This window comes from Argentina silus, assembly GCF_951799395.1.
Source record: "Argentina silus genome assembly, chromosome: 22".
NCBI lineage: Eukaryota > Metazoa > Chordata > Actinopteri > Argentiniformes > Argentinidae > Argentina > Argentina silus.
The window spans coordinates 13,966,888-13,987,832 of record NC_139676.1 but is presented as its reverse complement, the minus strand read 5'-3'; the positions used below and the strand labels follow the sequence as shown (position 1 = coordinate 13,987,832).

Genomic DNA, 20,945 nt, shown 5'->3' with positions numbered 1-20,945 from the left:
GTTGCTGCTTTCTTGGCCAGGGCTCCCTTGAAAAAGAGGTCTCGTCATCTCAATGGGTCTCCCCTGGTAAAATAAAGAGGTCTCGTCATCTCAATGGGACTCCCCTGGTAAAATAAAGAGGTCTCGTCATCTCAATGGGACTCCCCTGGTAAAATAAAGGTTCAATAAAAAATAAAAATAAAACATGCTCCTCTCTTCCCAGGTTCCCGTCTGGCTCTCAGTCTGGGGGTCAGGGGTCAGGGTCAGGAGGCTCCGGGGGGCTTTACAGAGACGAGGGGGAGGAAGATCTGTACCAGTGAGGAGAGGACCTCAAATGACCTGGGCCTCAACCTGCCCCACCTGTCTACATGCCTCCCTGGGCCTCAACCTGCCCCACCTGTCTACATGTCTCCCTATAATACTGGAGAAAATGGCACTCAGGATGGGAATGAAACACATACAATATAATAATAGAGATCAAAAATGCTAAGAGATAACAAAAATATGGCCGTGAATCCAGTAAATACAACAATAGGCATATAACTGTAGTGTACAATTTAGCGAGTAAATGTTACTTAAAAAGTATAAGCCCATGGCTTTTTACTGTAATTGCCTGCCAGCGTCCTCAGGAGTCAGATATGAACATTGACACAAGGCAAAGATGACGTCAAACTTCCCCTCCGCCTTTGTGACCTTGCTCTGCCTGAAACTCTGTAGGACTAACTAAGAACAGCACATAGTGCCTCTGCCAATTACCAGTATTTGTCTTAAACTTTAATCATGACTGCTATGTTTGTGCTTAACTGGTTTTTGTATGGAAGAATCAACTGTAAAGAATGGATGACTAAATCTGATTCATAACTGCGAATGATGATGATGATGTTACTGTTGTGTGTAAGTTACGTGAAAAGATGGAGTGGCATTGCTTAAAAGAAAATGATAAAAATCTAGAATTTAATGACTGATTCAGTGTTTTTCTTCACAAGAATTAGCTATTGGTTTCCATTAAAGGGAGGGTTCGCAATTTTGACACTTATTTTTTTTAGATATATCCCAATACACATTGACACATTCGTTTTTTGCAACTCTCGACATAAGACACACAAATACATTCAGAAAGTGTTGAATACAATACGGAATTATTTGCTGAGAGCATAAAGCTTTTTCTCCCATTATTGTGGATATCTACTCCATACATGTAAACTCTCATTAGTTCTTAGACAATCAGTCTCTAATCACAAATGATGCATATTCATTCATAGTCATCATTCAGATTCTCTGTAACAGGAGCAGAGCTCAAACCACCCATCTCCAGCTCCCGCTCACCCTACCATGCGAGTAGAGGGAAATAATCCGGTATTTGTTCTTGGCACCAAGCCTCTTGGCAAAGTCAAAGAAGCGGAATCAATTCACCCGTAGCGCTGTAATCGGGGACGTGTGTCACCACGGGACTGTCCGACTTGTTTATTTCCGTCACAGAACGGAAGGGACCCACTGGAGTTTGTGGAGGTGACCGAATGGCAGATTGGAGAATATTATTGTGAATAATCTCTGTCGGAGAGTCAATATCAACCTCGAGTTTGTGCTGTTTTATAGTGGATCAATACCGTTCACAGAATGGGAGCTCATCTCGCCCGGCGGTATGTCACCGAGACAGACACCGAGCCCGACCCGGCGAAGCAGTTTGGATTCGACCCCGAGTTCGGCTTCGATGAGAGGAAGGAGAGAGGTGTGTGACCCTGGTCTCTGGTTTAGGACGGGTGTTGTGACCCTGGTCTCTGGTTTAGGACGGGTGTTGTGACCCTGGTCTCTGGTTTAGGACGGGTGTTGTGACCCTGGTCTCTGGTTTAGGACGGGTGTTGTGACAGTGATGGAGAACGTGGTTGTGGAATTGCTCACGGTTGCCATGCACGTCGTTGGGATGGAAACGTTACCAGCCTTTGCTAAGTTAGCTAGCTGCCAACCTGGTTCCCCGCAGGTTAGCGGTCAGTTGAGCTCGTTGTGTTCCGAGCTGGTTCAGACACCCGGCTGGTTCCGAGCTGGTTCAGACACCCGGCTGGTTCAGACACCCGGCTGGTTCCGAGCTGGTTCAGACACCCGGCTGGTTCAGACACCCGGCTGGTTCCGAGCTGGTTCAGACACCCGGCTGGTTCCGAGCTGGTTCAGACACCCGGCTGGTTCAGACACCCGGCTGGTTCCAAGCTGGTTCAGACACCCGGCTGGTTCAGACACCCGGCTGGTTCAGACACCCGGCTGGTTCCGAGCTGGTTCAGACACCCGGCTGGTTCCGAGCTGGTTCAGACACCCGGCTGGTTCAGACACCCGGCTGGTTCCCCGCAGGTTAGCGGTCAGTTGAGCTCGTTGTTTTGGTTGCTCCATCAGCTCCCGTCGTACACCGATCTGCTTTCTCCGCTTGAAGGATAGGAACTTATGTGGTTCGGTATCTAGTTGTCTTTATATATGATATATAATATTCCTAATCCTACTGCTGCCCCCTCACCACACGGTCTAGCAAGTGTTTGTTAAGATAGCAAAGGTATGTACAGTCATGAGAAAAAGTTAGGACACCCCCCAAAATATTAAGTTATTCTCTTAAAAATATGGACATATCAATATGTTATCTTCTTTCTAACAATGTCTATAGATAAAGGGGATGTAATTGAACAAAAAACTATGAAAATGTAACTTTGTAATCATTTATTTAACGAAAAATTAACAATAATGCCAATTCCTACTGAGGAAAAAGTTAGGACACCCTATGCCCTAATAGCTAGTATTGCCCCCCTTGGCTGAAATAACCTCAATTAGACGTTTCTTATAACTGTCTACAGGTCTCTGACATCAATTGGGAGAAAGTTTTTCCCACTCCTCCTTGCAGAATTCTTTCAGCCGTGTGATGTTCGAGGGGTGTCTTGCATGCACAGCCAGTTTCAAATAAATCCACAGCATCTCAATAAGATTAAGATCCGGGCTTTGACTTGACCATTCCAGAACTCTCAATTTATTTTTCTTGAGCCATTCCTTGGTAGATTTACTGAAATGTTTTGGGTCATTGTCATGTTGCATGGTCCACATCTGCTTCAGCTTCAACTTTCGAACAGATGGTCTCACATTTTCCTCAAGCACCCTCTGATACAATACAAAATTCATAGTGGATTCTATGATGGTGAGCTGACCAGGCCCTGCTGCAGAAAAGCAGCCCCAAACCATGACATTTCCACCCCCATGCTTCACAGTTGGTATGAGGTTCTTGTTCTCAAATGCTGTCTTGGTTTTGCCCCAAACATGTCTACTCTTACTGTGCCCAAATAGTTCAACTTTGGATTCATCTGTCCAAAGCACATTGTTCCAGAAGTTCTGGTCTTTCTCTAGGTGTTCTCTGGCAAACTTTAGTCTTGCCCTGATGTTTTTTTTTGACAGCAGGGGTTTCCTCCTTGCACACCTCCCATGTAATGCAAACTTGTTCAGTCTCTTTCTTATGGTGGATGCATGTACTTTGACATCAATTGTGGCAAGAGATACCTGTAGGTCTCGTGATGACATTCTGGGATTGTTGGAGACTTCTTTAAGCATCTTTCGGTCAGCTCTTAGGCTGAACTTGCTTGGGCGGCCTGACCTGGCCATGTTGGTGGTGGTTTTAAATGTTCTCCACTTGTAAATTATTTTCCGGACAGTGGAATGGCCAATTTCGAATAGTTTGGAGATCTTTTTATATCCCTTCCCAGACTCATATGCATCTACAATTTTTCTTCTGAAGGCCTCAGAGAGCTCTTTTGATCTCGCCATGGTGATGCAACTCACTTCAACAATCAAGAGCAAACCAAACTAAATATCTGAGGTTTAAATAGGACAGGCTCCTCCAAAATCCTCTGTAACGATGTTCTAATCATTTGCACCTGATGTGGTGCTCTTTATTATAATTTTAGTCATTTTAAGTGGAACTAAATGTAGGGGTGTCCTAACTTTTTCCTCACAAGAAGATTGCATTTCTATTAATTACATTTTACCAATAATTTTTTAAATAATTTGTTTCAGTTGTATTTGTTTAGTTATATTACCTCAATTTTTCAATATTGTTCAAATGAATATCAAATGTCCATATGTTTGAATATGTTGAAGAAGACAAAGGTTTTCATAGGGTGTCCTAATTTTTTCTCATGACTGTATGTACATTCGCCCCATCGGTGACTGACTTATATTATACATGTCGATGTTGTGTAAATATAATATACACACAATATCAACATATCTAAGTTAATATATGAGTCAGACACAGACGGGGCTAGTGTGTGTGAGTACGTGCCAATAGGTCATTAGACAGCCAATGCATAGTAATGTTACGCTCTGTTTTTAGCGAGTCAGCCAGCCAGTAAACTAGTTATTAAACTAGTTATTAAACTAGTTAGGTGTTTTTTTTAAACAGCTATTCAGTTTCCATTAACGTGGACCTACACATTTGACTGTAAGTTGGCAAACTAGAGTCAACTGCATTAGCTAAACAACTCCTGACGACACGTCCACCTGTCCTCCATTCCTCGACCAGTTGACATGACGGAGAGGATAAAACAAGAAGGAGTGCAGGGTCAAAGTTATATCCAGGGTATGATATTAACCTTTTGGGCTACCCTACCAGCCAAGGTGTCTTATTCCCTGCACAGAACGAACCTCCTGCAGGAGGCTTTAAGAAATGGAAGCATAGTATCCGTGCACCTTTGTTGGCTGGCAAGATTGACAGATTTACCAGCCAATGGCAAAATGTACCCGCATTTGGCTGGTGGCTGCTGTTCATTTTTTGCCCTGGTTATATCCCGTTAGGTAGTAACCTGTTAGGGTTATATCCCGTTAGGTAGTAACCTGTTAGGGTTATATCCCGTTAGGTAGTAACCTGTTAGGGTTGTATCCCGTTAGGTAGTAACCTGTTAGGGTTATATCCCGTTAGGTAGTAACCTGTTAGGGTTGTATCCCGTTAGGTAGTAACCTGTTAGGGTTGTATCCCGTTAGGTAGTAACCTGTTAGGGTTATATCCCGTTAGGTAGTAACCTGTTAGGGTTATATCCCGACTTCATCACCTATCCCTTGACCCCTGGCTGTAACGTGGTGTCTGTCCCTCCCCGTCAGAAATGGTCGCCACGCAGGAGCAGATGAACCTGGCGCAGCTCCCCGTGGAGCAGAGGGACTACTGCGCCCACCACCTCATCAGGCTGATGAAGTGCAAGAGAGACAACTGGCCCAACTTCCTGGCCTGCAAACACGAGAGGCACGACTGGGACTCCTGCGAGAACCAGGAGTAAGTAGATCGATAGATCAGTAGATCGATAGATCAGTATTTTATTGATCCCCGAGGGGGAAATGACAGTGTTGCAGCCACCAGTGACACAAAACCACAACACACAGGACAAGTGCACGACGTAACAGAGTACACGAACACAAAGTATAAAAGTATAAGTAGTCTGAAGTTCAACAGTGTCTCCCCTAGAGTTTATTTTTCTCTTGCGGGGTTGCAGCGGCCCTTACGACAGGGGGTGCCGTTGCTACGCGACCTGTCTCGTAGGACGTGGAACCCACCTTCAGATCTTCAGATTAGAAAGCATCCGCGATAAAATACACTAGACCCTAATTTGTGAGATTCATGCGCCCTCCCCTTGCGTTATATGGGCCTGCTACTTATGTTACAAAACCATGAAAACTCGATATGTATCATTCATTACTGTTTGAAGACGATTTTAGAATAATTTATATGAACAGCTGCGAGTAAAGCGCCCTTTTCGTCAATATGATATCTCCTGCACAGCCTGGCGGCCGTCTAGGACCCCTGGGGCCTATTCACAAAGCGTCTGATCTAGGATTAGGTCCCCACCTGTCCATATAACCTTATTCATTATGATCTACAAAGCGAAAGTGATTCTAGATCATCACTCCTGCTCTGAGACGCTTTGTGAATATGAATATGAATATGAATATGAATATGCTCGGTCAGATGGCGCAGTAACACAAGACCAAAACAACCCCACAATGGATGGAACTACCCGGTGTGAGCATCTCAAATAGAGACAGAGCGTTAACCGTGAACACGCTCCCCGGCCTAGACGCGCACAGAGCCTTTCTGACGGACGTCTGATCAGGACACCCGAACTGATGATCGCGGGAGACATCCGACGTCCGTTTTTTCACCTCGCCGTTCGCGCACGCCGCGAGCAATTAGGATGCGGCGTTAGACGAGAGCCAGGCGGAGAAACCCTTTACACTGAGGCTGATAATAGGAACGCTTTCAGAATACAATTTGTTGAAGGTGTGTGGATGTTTGCACATAATATACAGACAATGCATCTTACTGTGATCACAGCTAACTAGCAGCTACAGCTAGTCTGCCCCATGGACCCCACCAGACGCCGGGGGTCTTCTCTGGTGATGCTCCATCATCAGTTGTTATTTCTTTTGAGGACGTTTTGGCCAAAATCGTATCCTCACGAAACGAAATGTACGTTCAACTGAATTTAAATAACGTTTCCCCATTTTTTTTTCGGCCCTGAAAACCTGCCTAGTTGCTATGGCAACTTTTAATGATTAGCCAAAAAAAAGTAAAGTTCCTGACCGTTGCCATGGTGACTTTTCAAGATTCCTGGACCCCACACGTCACAAATACTAGTTCTCTCCCACCAGAATCCTGTTGTGGATTGACTGCTAGTACAAACGTGTTTGCTGTCTCTCATGGAGGTTTTGCCATATTCTGCTCACCCCAAGGCCTCTCATGTGTCCTGTCTCCGTAGCTATGTGATGCGCATGAAGGAGTACGAGAGGGAGAGGAGGCTGCAGCTGAGGAAGAAGAGGATTGAGGCCCAGGCAGCGTGATGAGAACAACCATCAACCCCTCCTCCTCTGTGTACATACCTGCTGCTCTCCACAATAAACATCACTGTTTGAGCTCCATTATAAGCCCTGCTCCATCTCTCTCTCTCTCTGTGGTGGTTTTCCTTCCATTACCTGTGGGTGTGTGTGGCCTAGTTCCAAGAAAAGCTAGAAAAGTTATAAACGATATTGTTCAAGCTTTGCTCAGAAAACAAGAACAATCAACAGTTTCTATGAGCGATCCTGCTGTGTTAAATACAGCCCTGGGCTCAGAGGTTCACAGTGTTGTGTACAGTCATGCCTCTGACGTAGTTAGGAATCATCTCAGCTCTGTTCACTGCATGTCATCCTGCAACACTCCCAGGATTTACTTGAAAAGAAGGTTTTTCTCTCACAATGAAGTAAAAATAAACTGGCTGAGGTGGAAAGGACTGGACATGTATTTGCCATTTAGTTGACGCTTTTATCCAAAGAGACTTACATTGCAGTGAGTGCATACATACATTTCAGTATATATGGTCCCAGCAGGAATCAAACCCACAACCTAGGCGTCGTTAGCGCCATGCTCTACCAACTGAGCCACAGAGGACCACATGTACAGTATCAACATCAAGGCTTATTCCTTTCTTTAGTGTTTTAACAAAGTCTTATCTGTACACAACCATTGTAAAAGAACAAGACAACATGATTTGGTTAATTTTTTTTGGTTTTATAATAAATTACCTCGACAGACATCAACAAAATGAAAGTTCCAACATCAAGAACAACCAATAGTTTGTCATGTATGTTCAATTTCTGATTCAGGGGTTTTGCATTATACATCACATTAATATATATATTAAAAAAAAAAAAAGTTTCTTGAACATGTCATCACTTGAACCCAGAGCAGATATCACCTGGTTAAATAACACCAGTACCTGGTAAGAACTTCTCTCTCCCAGTGTGTTTAAATTAACACAAGACATGAAACGACTTGGGGCCCTGTTCAAGTACTCAAGTAAAAATGCATCCTCCCTTCCTTGAGAAAATCACACAATCTAATGTGATGGGATTGGTCACAACAAGCTCTTCACTGCCTTCACCCATCAAGTCAGATCAGTGATGGCTTTACAAGGAAGCAAGGACGCTCTTGAAGGGTGTTCACACAGAGCCTGGACATCTAACGAGGAACTCTTATCTAACGAGGAGATGAGAACACAAGCTGTCACATCAAACTTAATGTAGCCAATCCAAAACAAGCTCAAGAGTAATAAATCACATCAGCCAATCAAAATGGGTTCAGAACCATTGTTAGCAAATACGTCAGAGTGGGGTTGTGTAGAACAGTGACAGTCTCCTTAAAAAGACAGAGAGGGGGGGGGGTTTGATCCAGGACAGTCCAAACCAGTGTAAAGTAGATTGGGCTTGGTGGGGGGTGTGGGGGGTCTCCTTCCTCCTCTCTTTACAGGACGAAGGGCAGGATGGGGGAGCGAAGTGAAGGGTAGTCACGGAACTCCTTCAGGTAGCTGCGGTGCTTGCCTTTGGCCCACACGGTCATCTGGATGAAGCCCACCAGAGTGAAGAAGGCCACAGGAACACACTGGGTCATCACCGTGAAACCCAGCCATGACCCCAGCTACAGGAGAGAGAGAGAGGTTTTACAGACACACACACAAGGCTGTCATGGAGTATACACACACAAGGCTGTCATGGAGTATACACACACATGGTTGTCATGGAGAATACACACACATATGGCTGTCACGGTGTACACACACACACACACACTCTTTAAAATGTTATTTTTTTTTTATGAGTGGATGCTGTTTCAACTGAATTTCCCTCTTAGGGATAATATAGATCACTTGACATGAGAAACCCAGCAATGGAAGAGAGGAGATGTTACAAGCACACACACACGCTAACCACCAGAGGGCAGCATTACTGTAATCCCCCACAAAGCCTCATTCTCCCATCAGCAGCGAGGGATGAGGACACGGATCTAAGGTCAGGTTTGCATTTACCCCATTAAAGGTTAAACAGACGCTACAGGATTTTTGTTGCCAATTCTCTTTTTTTTTTTTTTTTTTAAATATGTTTTTTTAGGGCATTTCTGCTTTATAGGGATAGAGACAGTAGAGATTGACAGGAAGGATGGGAGGGAGAGAGAGAGAGGAGGGATGACATGCAAGATAGGTCAAGGGTCGTAATCGAACCAGGAACCTTGCGATTACGTGGCAAGCGCATTAGTGTGCTACGCCACTAAGCGCCCCCTGTTGCCAATTATTTACATATAATTTTGTCTCAAGTGTTGATTGTGTGGTTCATGATATTATGTTAATTTATTTATCATCTCATTAAACAACACAGTCTTTAGTTTAAGGCCAAAAAATTTGCTCGTGGGAGTGGGGAGCTGTGACCCTCTCTGTCCATTCAGGAAATGTCTTTACTTTGGCTTGTGAGCTAATGGCTGAAATTCTATATTTTTTAAATCCTGTAGCATTCTCTTGAAAGCAGAATTTGTGCTGCTCGCCAGAGTTAGCATGGGCTGCTCTCTGGAAGTCACTGGAATAATAGAGCAGGGTCAGAGTAGAGCAGGGTCAGAGTAGAGCAGGGTCAGAGTAGAGTAGGGTCAGAGTAGAGCAGGGTCAGAGTAGAGCAGGGTCAGAGTAGAGCGGGTCAGAGTAGAGCAGGGTCAGAGTAGAGCAGGGTCAGAGTAGAGCAGGGTCAGAGTAGAGCAGGGTCAGAGTAGAGCAGGGTCAGAGTAGAGCAGGGTCAGAGTAGAGCAGGTCAGAGTAGAGCAGGGTCAGAGTAGAGCAGGTCAGAGTAGAGCAGGGTCAGAGTAGAGCAGGGTCAGAGTAGAGCAGGTCAGAGTAGAGCAGGTCAGAGTAGAGCAGGGTCAGAGTAGAGCAGGGTCAGAGTAGAGCAGGTCAGAGTAGAGCAGGTCAGAGTAGAGCAGGGTCAGAGTAGAGTAGAGTAGGTCAGAGTGCAAAAAACCCTCATCTGACATATTTTAACGCGTTATGACAGTAACACAGCCCTTGTGTCTACAAAAATGGATTTCAAGTAAATGTCTCCTTTAAGGTACGGATTGAGAGAGGTTAAGGATGTCTTGGGGCTACTTCTAGCCAGAAGTGGGGGAGACTCACCTCGTAGGTATAGTTGGGACAGGAGACCAGCAGGAAGATCCAGGTGAAAGGGTTCTTCGTCGGGTACGGAATCTTCCTGGTCTTTGATCCTGAGAGGAAGAGAGAAGCAGAGGAAGGGAAAGAAGGAAGGCGGGAGGGAAGGCAGGGAGCCATGGGATTGTTTGTTAAAGTTAGTGGTTAGTCCAATATTTTTCTGCTTATATATCTGACTAAGGCACTGATCGTTGTTTATGATATGGGGGGGAGATGCCAGAACTTTGTGTTCTGACATCTTTTTACGCACTGATCCTAAATGACTAAACTCCGCCCAACCGGGAGCCTGCGTGCTGTATACGTTCTATTGAATGCCTAATTAATCCCACTGGTGGGATTGTTGGGTCGGCGCTGATCTGTCTGTCTGTCTGTCTGTCTGTCTGTCTGGCTCTGCTATGTACTTGTATCAGGTTTCAGTCGTGATCAATAATTTAATCATTCTTTTTCTGTAGGAGGAAGGTCAATGTATTTTTTTTTTTTTTAAAGCGTTCGAGGAGGTCTATGCGGATTTTTATTTTTTTGCTTAGGGAAGGGGTCGTACATTTTCGTATTTTAAGTCTGATTCCCTCCATATACCCCCCCGCCCCCCCCCCCCGCCCGCCCCCCCATCATGAATAACGATCAGTCCCCAACTTCAGCTACCTTTAGCCGATGCTAATAAAACTAAACAACGGGAGTGACGGGGGAAGAAAAAGAAAAAGTTCACATTTGTGGCCAAATCACCTCAAACTAACTTCCAACCAAGACAACCAACTTTGAGGTGATTGCTTGTTTTTCTTCTTCTCTCCCCCGCATTGTTTTTTTGTTAGCAGTGGCTAAAGTTAGCTGAAGTTAGCGGTGGCTATTTAAACAGTTCTAAACCTGGATTACAGTTTCTCTTAGACTACTTTCAAGGTCAGGAACAATCTGACTATAAAGTTGAAAAATATTGAACTAACCCTTTAAAAAGGGGCAATCTGGAATTGGTGTATATCCATTTATTAATGATTTAAACCCATTGATAATTGAAGAATATAATTTAGAAATGCCTCATGTGTTTAGTTCAACTGTCTTACCCCATCAGAACCCAACATTTAAGCTTGTTTTACACTGTTTGTAATTGTAACCAAACGTTGCATAGCTTCAAAGCGTGGTTAAAACAGCCCTTGCCTCCATAGCTCCACCTATGAATGAGAGAATGGGAACATTTCTCCAGCCCATCCCTCAGCTGTTTACCCTAACAAGTGGGTGACCGCTTTGTTGTTTGAATCCCAGATTGCCCCTTTAAGGATGAGGATTGTTCATTTTATCGGACAGGAGGAAGAGGAGAAGAGAATACAGATATGTTGATGTTTATTATTAGTAGTATTTTAATGATACTGTTTGTATACTCAATACAAGGTTGTCTGTACAGTATGTGTCCATCCATACCTTGGAGGAAGTGGCATAAGGAATGGAGAAGTGTGTGTGTGTGTGTGTGTGTGTGTGTGTGTGAGAGAGTCAGTGAGTGAGTGACAAAGGCCTAAGGCACATTTAGCACTAGAGTGACCACTTCAAAAATGTTAGTGCATATCTGGTGATGAATCGGGAAGGCTTTACCTGTGTGTGTGTGTGTGTGTGTGTGTGTGTGTGTGTGTGTGTGTGTGTATGCGCGCGTGTGTGCCTGTGTGTACCTGTACCTGGCGGGCGGAGGTTCCGCAGGGCGATGTGGATGGAGAAGTTGCCGATCTGGCAGAACTGGGGAGTTAAACGGACACACGGTGTTACCATGGCGAGAGAACAGGAAGTGAAGACTGAGCATGTGCAGAGTGGAGTAGAGGGAGGGAGGAGGGAGGAGGGAGGGAGGGAGGTGCTTACCAGGAATATGATGAGGGCCATTCTCACCTGCTGCTCTCCATATACTACAACACAAGGAAACACAGTCACATACACACCTTACAGGCAGACAAGAGGGCTGTGTGTGTGTGTGTGTGTGTGTGTGTGTGTGTGTAAACTCACTAGGTGGCGTGTATAGGGGGTGGTTGATGTAGTAGGCCATCCAGGCTGCAAAGCCCCAGTAGTAGGTACAGTTCTGGAACACATCAAAGCAGTGTTACACAAGCAGACCCTGTCATACCTGACAAACAGTAGCAGACCCCCCATACCACCCCCCCAAACCCCCCCCCCCCCCAGGTCCAGGGTGACACACACAGATATACATGGTCTGAATCCCCCCTAATGGATATAGTTAGGCTTGACTGAGGGTGAGGTCATCTGATAGGCTTCCTCAAGCAGCTGATGTCAGACTCTGTGTCCAGACTCACCGAGGTCAAACTGAGGTCAAAGTAGGCAGACATGAGGTCTGAGTGTTACTCAGAGGAAGTGTGTAAGTGTGTGTGTGTGTGTAAGGGCAACCACAGCAGTGTGTGTGTGTGTGTGTGTGTATGTGTACGTACGTGTGTGTGTGTGTGTGTGTGTGTGTGTGTCAGGCTCACCTTGAAGATGTTCCGCAGCGGCATGGTTCCGTGAGAGAAGCGGTGCACGAAGAGGGTCTCCAGGAGCCTCTTCAGGTAGTGGAAGGTGTGACACATACAAGCTAGGCTGGAACGGCCACATAAAACTACGTTACCCAACATGCAGCAGCACGCCTCCCTCACTCACCACTAACTCCCACAGTCACACGTCGACAACTTTGAACCATTCACTTGATGCGTCCACTAGCTTCAAACAACAGAGTAACGACAGCTTTATTGAGGCAACCTTTTTTTAAACAATGAGTTTAAAAGGCTGACGGGAACTAAGTTTCTGGGGTCTTTGTTTCTGTGGGGACACTCACTGTACGACCCAGTGTTTACTGGTGGTGAAGTCATATTTGGGCGCGTAGATGAAGGGGACCCGGAAGTAGAACATCAGGTAGAGGAGGAGAGGACCGGCGTACTCGGTCAGGAATACCTGGGAAAGGAGATGGAACGAGGGAGGGAGATGGAAGGAGAAGAAAGGGGGGGAGAGAGAGAGAGGGGGGAAAGAGAGAGAGAGAGAGAGAGAGAGAGAGATGTTGATTGACTTATATTACAGTAAGCTCATTAGTGGCTCTTTTATCCGGGGTATACAGTATTCCATGTCCAGAACACCTGACCCCTGAGCATTTGTGGGGATCAGAAAACATTGGATAGGTATGTGCAAGATGGTAATAGCTCCACTCAGGAGCGTCCTTTCACCCTAACCCTTAGGGGTGGCGGAAATGTAGACTCCTAATTTGGGCAGAGGGTCTAGGAGTCCCCTCCCAAGAAAACGTGTCTTTCTGTAAGCGCATTCGGTGTAATTGGACAGACAAGTAGCTTTCAACAATCTCCAGCAAGTGTGTGCTTGTAATCTAGCCTACAGCGCTCTCTGTCTCTCTCTCTTTGTCTGTCATGTGGGGTTGTGTATTAGACACAGTGGTATGTGGGAGGTTTGAGGAAATGTTTGCGGATATGTTCATCCTCCCTTTGGACTCAAACTCCACCGCCAGCCACAGTGCTTAAACCCATCTTGATGGGTGGAAGCAATGCAATGAAAAGCTAGCTGTGACCAATCCAATCACACTGGATCAGCGATTTCCTGGAGGAAGGGAGGACGGAGGGATGGATTTTTGTCTAGGTAGGGCAAAGCTAACAGTGTGGTTCGTTATTGGACAGGGACCTAGAGAGCGATGGACCAATTAGATCCCCCCCCCTCCCCCCCACACACTCTCCCTAACCTCCGTATCACACCCCTCAGCTCATTCTTGTCCAGAGCCACTTTAAAAGTACAACGTGGATTTAAATAAGTGTTTGTATCTAAATCTTCCTCCAGTAGAACACTGTAAACTGATATCCCTGGTCTCCCTGTTCCCAGACAGTCAGGAGGGTAAATATATCCCTCTCCATTTGACACACCTGCTGCTGCCCCCCCCCCCCCCACCACCTGCCCCCCCCTCTCATCGTTCCCAGTAGGGTTAATGTGACAGGGGCTTGACAGCGACCCTGAAAAAAAACGAATTAGCATTCGAGGTCAAGAGGAAACTAAACCTTCACTCACACTCTCTCACACACACACACTCACAGTACACACACACACCTCAGCCTAGGGAAAGCCTGTCCACAGGGGGAACTCAATATACTGTAGTATGGTCCCCATGCACTCTCATGCTTGTGTGAGTGTGTGTATGTTCTTACACTTTTGTACGGTATTAAGTTTGCGGGACTATGCTCGGTGTGTGTGTGTGTGTGTATAAACTCACAGTGACCCAGCTGATCTGGGCACCCAGGTCTCTGAAGTAGAAGGTTGCTGTGGTTCCCACAGGGAGGTGCTGGAGGACGTCCTCATCCTTCAGGGACTTCCCCTCTGGAACGAACACACACACACACACACACACACTTTAAGTAGTTCATTGCACCAAGATAATTTGTCCTCCATTGCCTGCAGTTGACTCTGTTGCCCTACAGCTTTGGGGACACAACAGTGATTTGGATTTTTGACTTATTCATTTTATTTATTTATTTTTATTTCTTTGAATTTGATTTAGACTTACTTGAGTCAAGGCGGATGGACTGTCTTGCTGGGTACCACTGAGGATCTGAGGCAGACAGACAGGCAGGTGGACAGACAGGCAGGCAGGCAGGTGGACACAGACAGGAAAAAACAGTGATTTTTGATCATGTACGCCTTTCCTTTGCAGCCTATAAGACTCAGAGATGCTTATTAAATGTGACAGATGATAATTATGTGATCAAAAGAACAACAGGGTGTTGCGTTTGTGTTCTGTGTGATGTGTAAAAGGAGGTCCAACTCACGGCTTTTGTGGAACATGGACTTGATCTCCCCGATAGTGGCATTTGGCTCAACCTGAAAGTAACAGAGATGAGTGGACAGACACAGACACACTGTTCCAATTTCCCTTTCATGTCTGCGATTAGAGGTAAATTTAGCTCTGGCCGTGGCCATCACACCCCCTGGGCATGGGGCATTAAACAGCTGGCACACACGCAAACACACACACACCTGAATAAAGATACATTTACACTCAATTGACACTGGAATACCACACACACACACACACACACACACACACACACACACACACACACACACACACACACACTTTGAGTCGTGGAGGTTTAGGGCTAATGCCATGTCCCCGGTCCCACACCAGACAGCCTTATCCTGGGTGGCTAGAGCAGCTTAGCCCCCCCCCCCCACCCCCCCAGACACTCGCCTCTGTATACTCTTATGACATCAGAGGTCGTCTCCAGACATTCCATTCTCTTATGACATCACAATGTTCTCCTTCATACATTCTATTCTTATGACATAAAGGCTGGCGACTCCTCCTGACAATGGCAACTTCTGACTTCACAGATCACCTCTCCTTCCATTCCTCTCTCTCAGGTTCCAGACATTCTCTTCTCTCATGACATCACAGAGGTTTACCCAAGACATTCTAACTGTCTTATGACATCACAGAGGTTTACCCAAGACATTCTAACTGTCCTATGACATCACAAGGGTCTATCCAGACATTCTAACTGTCCTATGACATCACAAGGGTCTATCCAGACATTCTAACTGTCCTATGACATCACAAGGGTCTATCCAGACATTCTAACTGTCCTATGACATCAGAGGTCCTCTCCAGATGTTCTGGTACCGTATCACACCACAGAGGTGTACCCCTAAACTCTCCATTATCTTCTCCGTGACCCAGTTGAAAACTTTGAAAATCCCCCACCGGCGATCTGGCCTACTTCTGGGGAAAGCCCAAGCGGCCGCGGTCTACATTACTGCGACTTCCAACCGGGCGCCAAAGTCAGCGCCAGTGACTTCACCATGGAAACGCTGTTAAGCCGACAAGACTCCAAAGAGCGGCGGTAATCCGGAGAGGATGGCACCCGATACCCCGCGGTCTGCTGCTACTCTCTCTGATAGGGCCAAGACGCCCCAGTGAGTCAGGGTAACACCTTGCTAATTCACCTCAGTTCTAACCTGTGACACACTCCAACACCACAGTGAGCCTGACTACCGCATCCCTGGTCCTCTAACCTGACACTTTAACGCCACGATAAACCTGGAATACTAAACACTAAACCCGACTAAGATACCTCAGTTCTAACCTGTTCCACCATACTAAACCCGACCAGTACACTTCGATTCTAACCTGTAAAACTATCCTAAACCTGACTCACATACCATAACACAACACTAATCCTGGCTGAAACACCTCAGTTCTAACCTGGAAACACCACACTAATCCTGGCTGAAACACCTCAGTTCTAACCTGGAAACACCACACTAATCCTGGCTGAAACACCTCAGTTCTAACCTGGAAACACCACACTAATCCTGACTAATCCACGTCAGACTAAGACAGCCTGATCTAACCCTAGCCTTCAGGTCTACTACTGGGACTGCAGTGGCATTGGGGTGCAGCTCTGTGTTCAGGACAGCGCCGTAGAGGAGCTTCTTAACACCGTCACAGTCCCATCTAGCCTGCACCTGTCAGAACTACTTGACAATACATATACACATAAACAGACACAGACACAATTGCAAACACACACACAGGAGTCTAGAAACACAGACCCCCCCCCCCCCCCCTCCCAACACACACACACACACACACACACTCACTCACTCAAAGACAGACAGACACACAGACAGACACACAGACCTGAATAAAGATACATTTACACTCAAAACCATGGTGACATCGGAATACCACACAAAACGACAGACAGACAGACAGACAGACAGACACACACACCGAGAGTGTCTTACCTTGTCCAGGAAGCAGAGCTTGTCCTTGGTCTTGGCGTCCAGAATCTCCACCTCAAAGAAAACCACAGCTTTCTTAGTCTTCTTAGTGGGCTTCCGCTTGGTTGGGGCGGGGGCTACCGCTGGGGCAGGCGCAGCAGCCGCCCCATTAGACCCCTTTTTGGGGTTCGAGGCCTCTATGGCTAGGGTATCCATAACCTCACTCAACCACCACTGTTCTCTCTATTCCTTCCTTCCTTCCTTTCCTTCCTTCCTTCCTTTCTTTCTTTCCTTCCTTCCGATCCTTCAATCGTTCTTTCCTTAACACTCCTACTCAACACCAGCCACGCAGGAGAGGAGAGGAGAGGAGAGGAGAGGGGCAGCCGGTCAGCTGTGGAAATAAATCTTTCTCTTTTCCTCTCCCTCTCCCTCACTCCTGCCCCTCCCTCTTGCTCCTTTCTATCATTCTGTCGCCCTCCCTCTCTCATTCCTTCTCTTCTGGAACGCTGCTTTATTTAACCGCCATCTCCCTCTAGCTCCCGGGCCACCCACCCACAAACACACACACACACACACACACACACACACCCACCCACAAACATACCTCCTGTTCCTCGGTGAAATCTCCCCCCCCACCCCACCCCACCCCCCCTCCCACCTACGTCTGTCCTCAACAACATCAAGGAGCATTTGCAGGCCAATAGTGGACTTCTCTCTCATTGTGTACAACAGACATTGACACCTACACACACAGCTGTCATAAACACTGGTTCGGGGGTTAAATGGTGGCGGCAGGGAGGGGCTGGGGTGGTCCTGGTTTTGGGGAAAAGCAGCATGTGATTGGGAGGTGCAGCCAGAATATCACACACACACACACACACACAGGAAATGCTGCCGTGACTGGGATTGCTGGGATGACTCAAGCTATTTAAAACACCTCCCCTACGTCACCATCACACACCCCCCCCCCCTTCCCCCATTACTGCACCCCCCTCCCCACCCACCCACCCACACTCCCGCCCCTGCTCTATATAAAGACCCAACCCTGGGTGAGCGTCCCTCCCTGGGCTCTGGGTTGGGGTCGTGTTCTGGAGCAGTGTGCTCGAGTGGTCTGGAGAGAGACAGAGAGAGAGACAGAGAGAGAGAGAGAGAGAGAGAGAGAGAGAGAGAGAGAGAGAGAGAGAGAGAGAGAGAGCTGGGGCAGACGTGGGCTGTTGCTGGGGCCGTGTGCTGGACAGAGCTGCTGACATACTCCAGCTGAGGCAGCTGGGAGGACAGCAGGACAACGGTTGGGACTCTGCACCGCCACAACCACGACTCTCCACACTCAACTGGACTTACTGTCAGTCCGCGCGCGGGGGACAGAACGGAGGTTGAGAGGGAGGACAAGATGGAGGACTGTTGGCGTAGTCTTGGGGGTGACTTCTTGTGTTGTCATGTTGAGGATGGGGCTAATGACAAGCATGGGGGTGTGTGTGTGTGTGTGTGTGTGTGCACATCAAGACACACACTCCTCCTACTGATCTGATCTAACGAGTGTGTGTTTCTCTTCCTCAACAGGGAGTGTGCTACAGTGACCGGTGTGAAGACCCTGACGTATGGCTTCAGGCCGCTGCTGTCTCTCCCCGCCACCCAACCCAACTGTAACCTGCTCCTCTCTTCTCTAATCTCCTGGACCTCTTCCACCTGTTCTCTCACTTGCAGGTCAGTGTGTGTTGTTGAACCCCCCTACTCCCTCCCCCATCCCCGAACCCCCCCCCCCCGACCCAAGGTCAGACATCTTCTATTTTACTAATGGTTAAGGTTATGACTGCAGGACGGGTAATCTGATCCTAGATCTGTGGTTAAGAGCTTTAGGGGCTTTAGCTTATCTCGACTATCGTGACAAAAGGCACCGCGGTGGCAGGTGTCATTTCTGAGTCTCTTAGTCTATTATAGCTCATTGGCGCCTCACAGTGGACATCTGGTGCAACTACATTGCCTTCCTTTCTAAATTGCTTTTTTGGGGCCTGATTGACTATATTATCATTCGGGGGGAAAGGCTTACTTCATGCAGTCACAGATGATTTGAAGATTATACGCCTAGCACTAGTAACTTGACTACTAATGCAGGCCTAATACTTTTCCTATAAGCATTTTTGGATATCGTCTGCGGCGACTTAAAAGGCCCCATGGATTGACTTAAATAATATAATATACGCCATTTAGCTGACGCTTCTATCTAAAGCGACTTACACTGCAGTGAGTGCATACATTTTTCTGTATATATGGTCCCGACAGGAATCGAATCCACAACCTTAGCGCTGTCAGCACCATGCTTCATCAACTGAGCCACAGAGGACCTTATCTCAACAGTGTGCTTGTTCAACCTCCACTGTTCCCCATCAATTACTGCATGAGAGAGTAAGTCTGGAGTTGTGACTCATAACCAGGATAGCTGAGGGGAAGAGGAGAACGAGAACCTGCCGGTCGAACCAGTTCTCCGCTCCCCAATCTGGCTGCTTCGGATCCGGCCTGCTTGATTTGTGTGACTGCTGTGTGGTCGGAAGGGGCCCAGGTGGTATGTTAGAAACTGACACAGAACATAGGCGTGTGTAAACTTCAAAAGGGACTCTCGTTGTTGCTTTTTTTTTTACATCCTTGAAAATGACCGTGCAGAAAAGACAGTAGTCTGCAGCAGTCAGCAAATTGACTAGGGGCTGTCTATGTATTCGAGAGCTCCCGTCGACAATAATGTGATATTATCATCATCTGCCGTGACGCAACAATGTATCAGCTAACCGGTGCGATATTGTGACATTAGTTGACTGTGTGGTAATAGAACGAAACCAACGAATGTCAATAAAGCGCAGCTAGATTATTACGAAACAAGACCGTCCCTGACACCTGAGATTGCGCACTTGACTGTTCACCTGCATGGCTGTGGGGCAATAACGAGATAAGAGTTCACATTCACCAGAGGTGGCGATAATGGATTGTTCTTGCATGCTCACTGCGCTAGACTTTCTTTTTTAAAACCCGTTGGAAGAGCCGGCAGCACACCAACAAAAAAAAAACGTCATTCATGCAAATTCTTGCAAGACTGAAAAAGATCACTCGAGTGAGGCGGCGTCATTAAGTGAATAAGACACATTAGGCCTAATACGGTAATACCACCTCACCCGGAGGCCACAAATCCAACCACACACACTATGAAGACCGAAAGACAACAGCGTGAGATCATCCCTCCACCTCCGACACATTCTGCAAGCCCTGGCTGACCGTTTAGGAATCATAGGAAACCCCCGAACCGAAAGAACCTGTTTGGAAACATGGTGGATAAATCCCCATTGAAGGTAGAGAGTTACAGAACGTACTATCTTACCTCGTAATGCTTCATCTTGGCAGTTTGCACTCCCTTTCATCCGAGCTGTGTGACAGCCGCACTTTCCAATCAGCGAAATAGGAAGTAAGAACAAGGCCCAATCACTGGGGAGCTCAGCTCCTATGTGACCTAACCAATCAGTAGGGTGAAAACCCAAGCGGCCACGCCCATTATCCGTACTGTAACCAATAGGAAGGTAGGTTCCTGCAATGGAGTGATAGGTGGGGACAGATGGAGATCATTGTATTAGCGGATTCTGTCAGTGAATCGTATTCTCCATCACAGGCGAGCTGCGCTCCTAGCAGATACAACCACGCTCGTATGGAGATAGATTAATGTCACTATTATTGTAAATGAATAGAGTACAACTCACACATATGTACCATGATCTGTGAACAAAAAACACACAAAAGCATAAGTATAATGTACTATCCACAAGCAAACACCTCTTGATTTGTATTTGTAATCCAATATTTTAATAAATGCAAAATGATTTGTAAATATGGCTAAAGATGTGTGAATTAATGCTCTTACACGTGCAGACAAATGTCACGACGTGTGAATAGAAACGAAAGCGGTGACAAACGTCTTTCCAGAGTTCTAAATAAAAACATGCTTTGTGTAGGCATCGAATCATTTCAGTACAACACACTTCAGTACGAATCTGCGTTTGTGGATCAAATTGCATCTGTGGATTTGTTTTCATTTGTTTACAACATTTTGGCTCTGACATTCCACAATGTTCTTGGAGAAAAGATACACAAATGCATCTCAGTTGACAATCTCCATTCAACTGGAACATCTTCGCTCCACCGTGTTTTGTGTCCGTTGTCATGGTTACCGGACTGCGACGCACCGGTCTGACA

General features: G+C 46.5%; 3 protein-coding genes across 5 annotated transcripts in view; 2 read left to right on the top strand and 1 right to left on the bottom strand.

Moving 5' to 3' along the window:
* The window catches only part of LOC310821576 (transitional endoplasmic reticulum ATPase-like), a gene marked incomplete at its 5' end in the record, with an annotated part of 4,042 nt that extends 3,714 nt beyond the window's left edge, over positions 1 to 328 (top strand). Inside the window, one exon of the mRNA XM_083693661.1 lies at positions 203 to 328. Coding sequence (XP_083549787.1) covers positions 203 to 299 — 97 coding nt within the window. The 3' untranslated portion in view covers positions 300 to 328. The remainder of the gene's footprint in view (positions 1 to 202) is intronic.
* Positions 329 to 1,460: 1,132 nt separating this feature from the next.
* ndufb7 (NADH:ubiquinone oxidoreductase subunit B7) lies at positions 1,461 to 6,906 on the top strand. Its single transcript, XM_083693448.1, has 3 exons — positions 1,461 to 1,708; positions 5,098 to 5,266; positions 6,747 to 6,906. The coding sequence occupies exons 1-3, from the start codon at positions 1,597 to 1,599 to the stop codon at positions 6,826 to 6,828; spliced, it is 363 nt and encodes a 120-aa protein (XP_083549574.1). The 5' UTR covers positions 1,461 to 1,596; the 3' UTR covers positions 6,829 to 6,906.
* Positions 6,907 to 8,102: 1,196 nt separating this feature from the next.
* Positions 8,103 to 20,158, bottom strand: tecrb (trans-2,3-enoyl-CoA reductase b). 3 transcript variants are annotated; one of them, XM_083693447.1, is made up of 12 exons: positions 20,080 to 20,158; positions 16,740 to 16,790; positions 14,759 to 14,810; positions 14,497 to 14,541; positions 14,206 to 14,309; positions 12,781 to 12,896; positions 12,440 to 12,545; positions 11,964 to 12,036; positions 11,823 to 11,866; positions 11,639 to 11,702; positions 9,954 to 10,042; positions 8,103 to 8,440 (listed from the first exon to the last, which is right to left on the bottom strand). In XM_083693447.1, the coding sequence occupies exons 1-12, from the start codon at positions 20,092 to 20,094 to the stop codon at positions 8,267 to 8,269; spliced, it is 933 nt and encodes a 310-aa protein (XP_083549573.1). In that variant the 5' UTR covers positions 20,095 to 20,158; the 3' UTR covers positions 8,103 to 8,266. The 3 variants fall into 3 exon arrangements, with proteins under 3 accessions (XP_083549573.1, XP_083549571.1, XP_083549572.1); XM_083693445.1 differs by lacking the exon at positions 20,080 to 20,158 and having other exon boundaries at positions 16,740 to 17,245; XM_083693446.1 differs by lacking the exon at positions 20,080 to 20,158 and having other exon boundaries at positions 11,645 to 11,702; positions 16,740 to 17,244.
* Between the last annotated feature and the right edge of the window lie 787 nt (positions 20,159 to 20,945).

What these genes read in the sequence shown, in the direction of transcription:
- ndufb7 (XM_083693448.1), top strand. Translation starts at nt 1,597, where the DNA reads ATGGGAGCTCATCTCGCCCGGCGGTATGTCACCGAGACAGACACCGAG. An exon ending in CGATGAGAGGAAGGAGAGAG is followed by an intron (nt 1,709 to 5,097) that starts GTGTGTGACCCT and finishes CCTCCCCGTCAG; the next exon opens with AAATGGTCGCCACGCAGGAG. An exon ending in GACTCCTGCGAGAACCAGGA is followed by an intron (nt 5,267 to 6,746) that starts GTAAGTAGATCG and finishes CTGTCTCCGTAG; the next exon opens with CTATGTGATGCGCATGAAGG.
- tecrb (XM_083693445.1), bottom strand. Translation starts at nt 16,931, where the DNA reads ATGGATACCCTAGCCATAGAGGCCTCGAACCCCAAAAAGGGGTCTAAT. An exon ending in CCCAGATCAGCTGGGTCACT is followed by an intron (nt 12,897 to 14,205) that starts GTGAGTTTATAC and finishes CTCCTTTCCCAG; the next exon opens with GTATTCCTGACCGAGTACGC. An exon ending in CCCCCTATACACGCCACCTA is followed by an intron (nt 11,867 to 11,963) that starts GTGAGTTTACAC and finishes CTTGTGTTGTAG; the next exon opens with TATATGGAGAGCAGCAGGTG.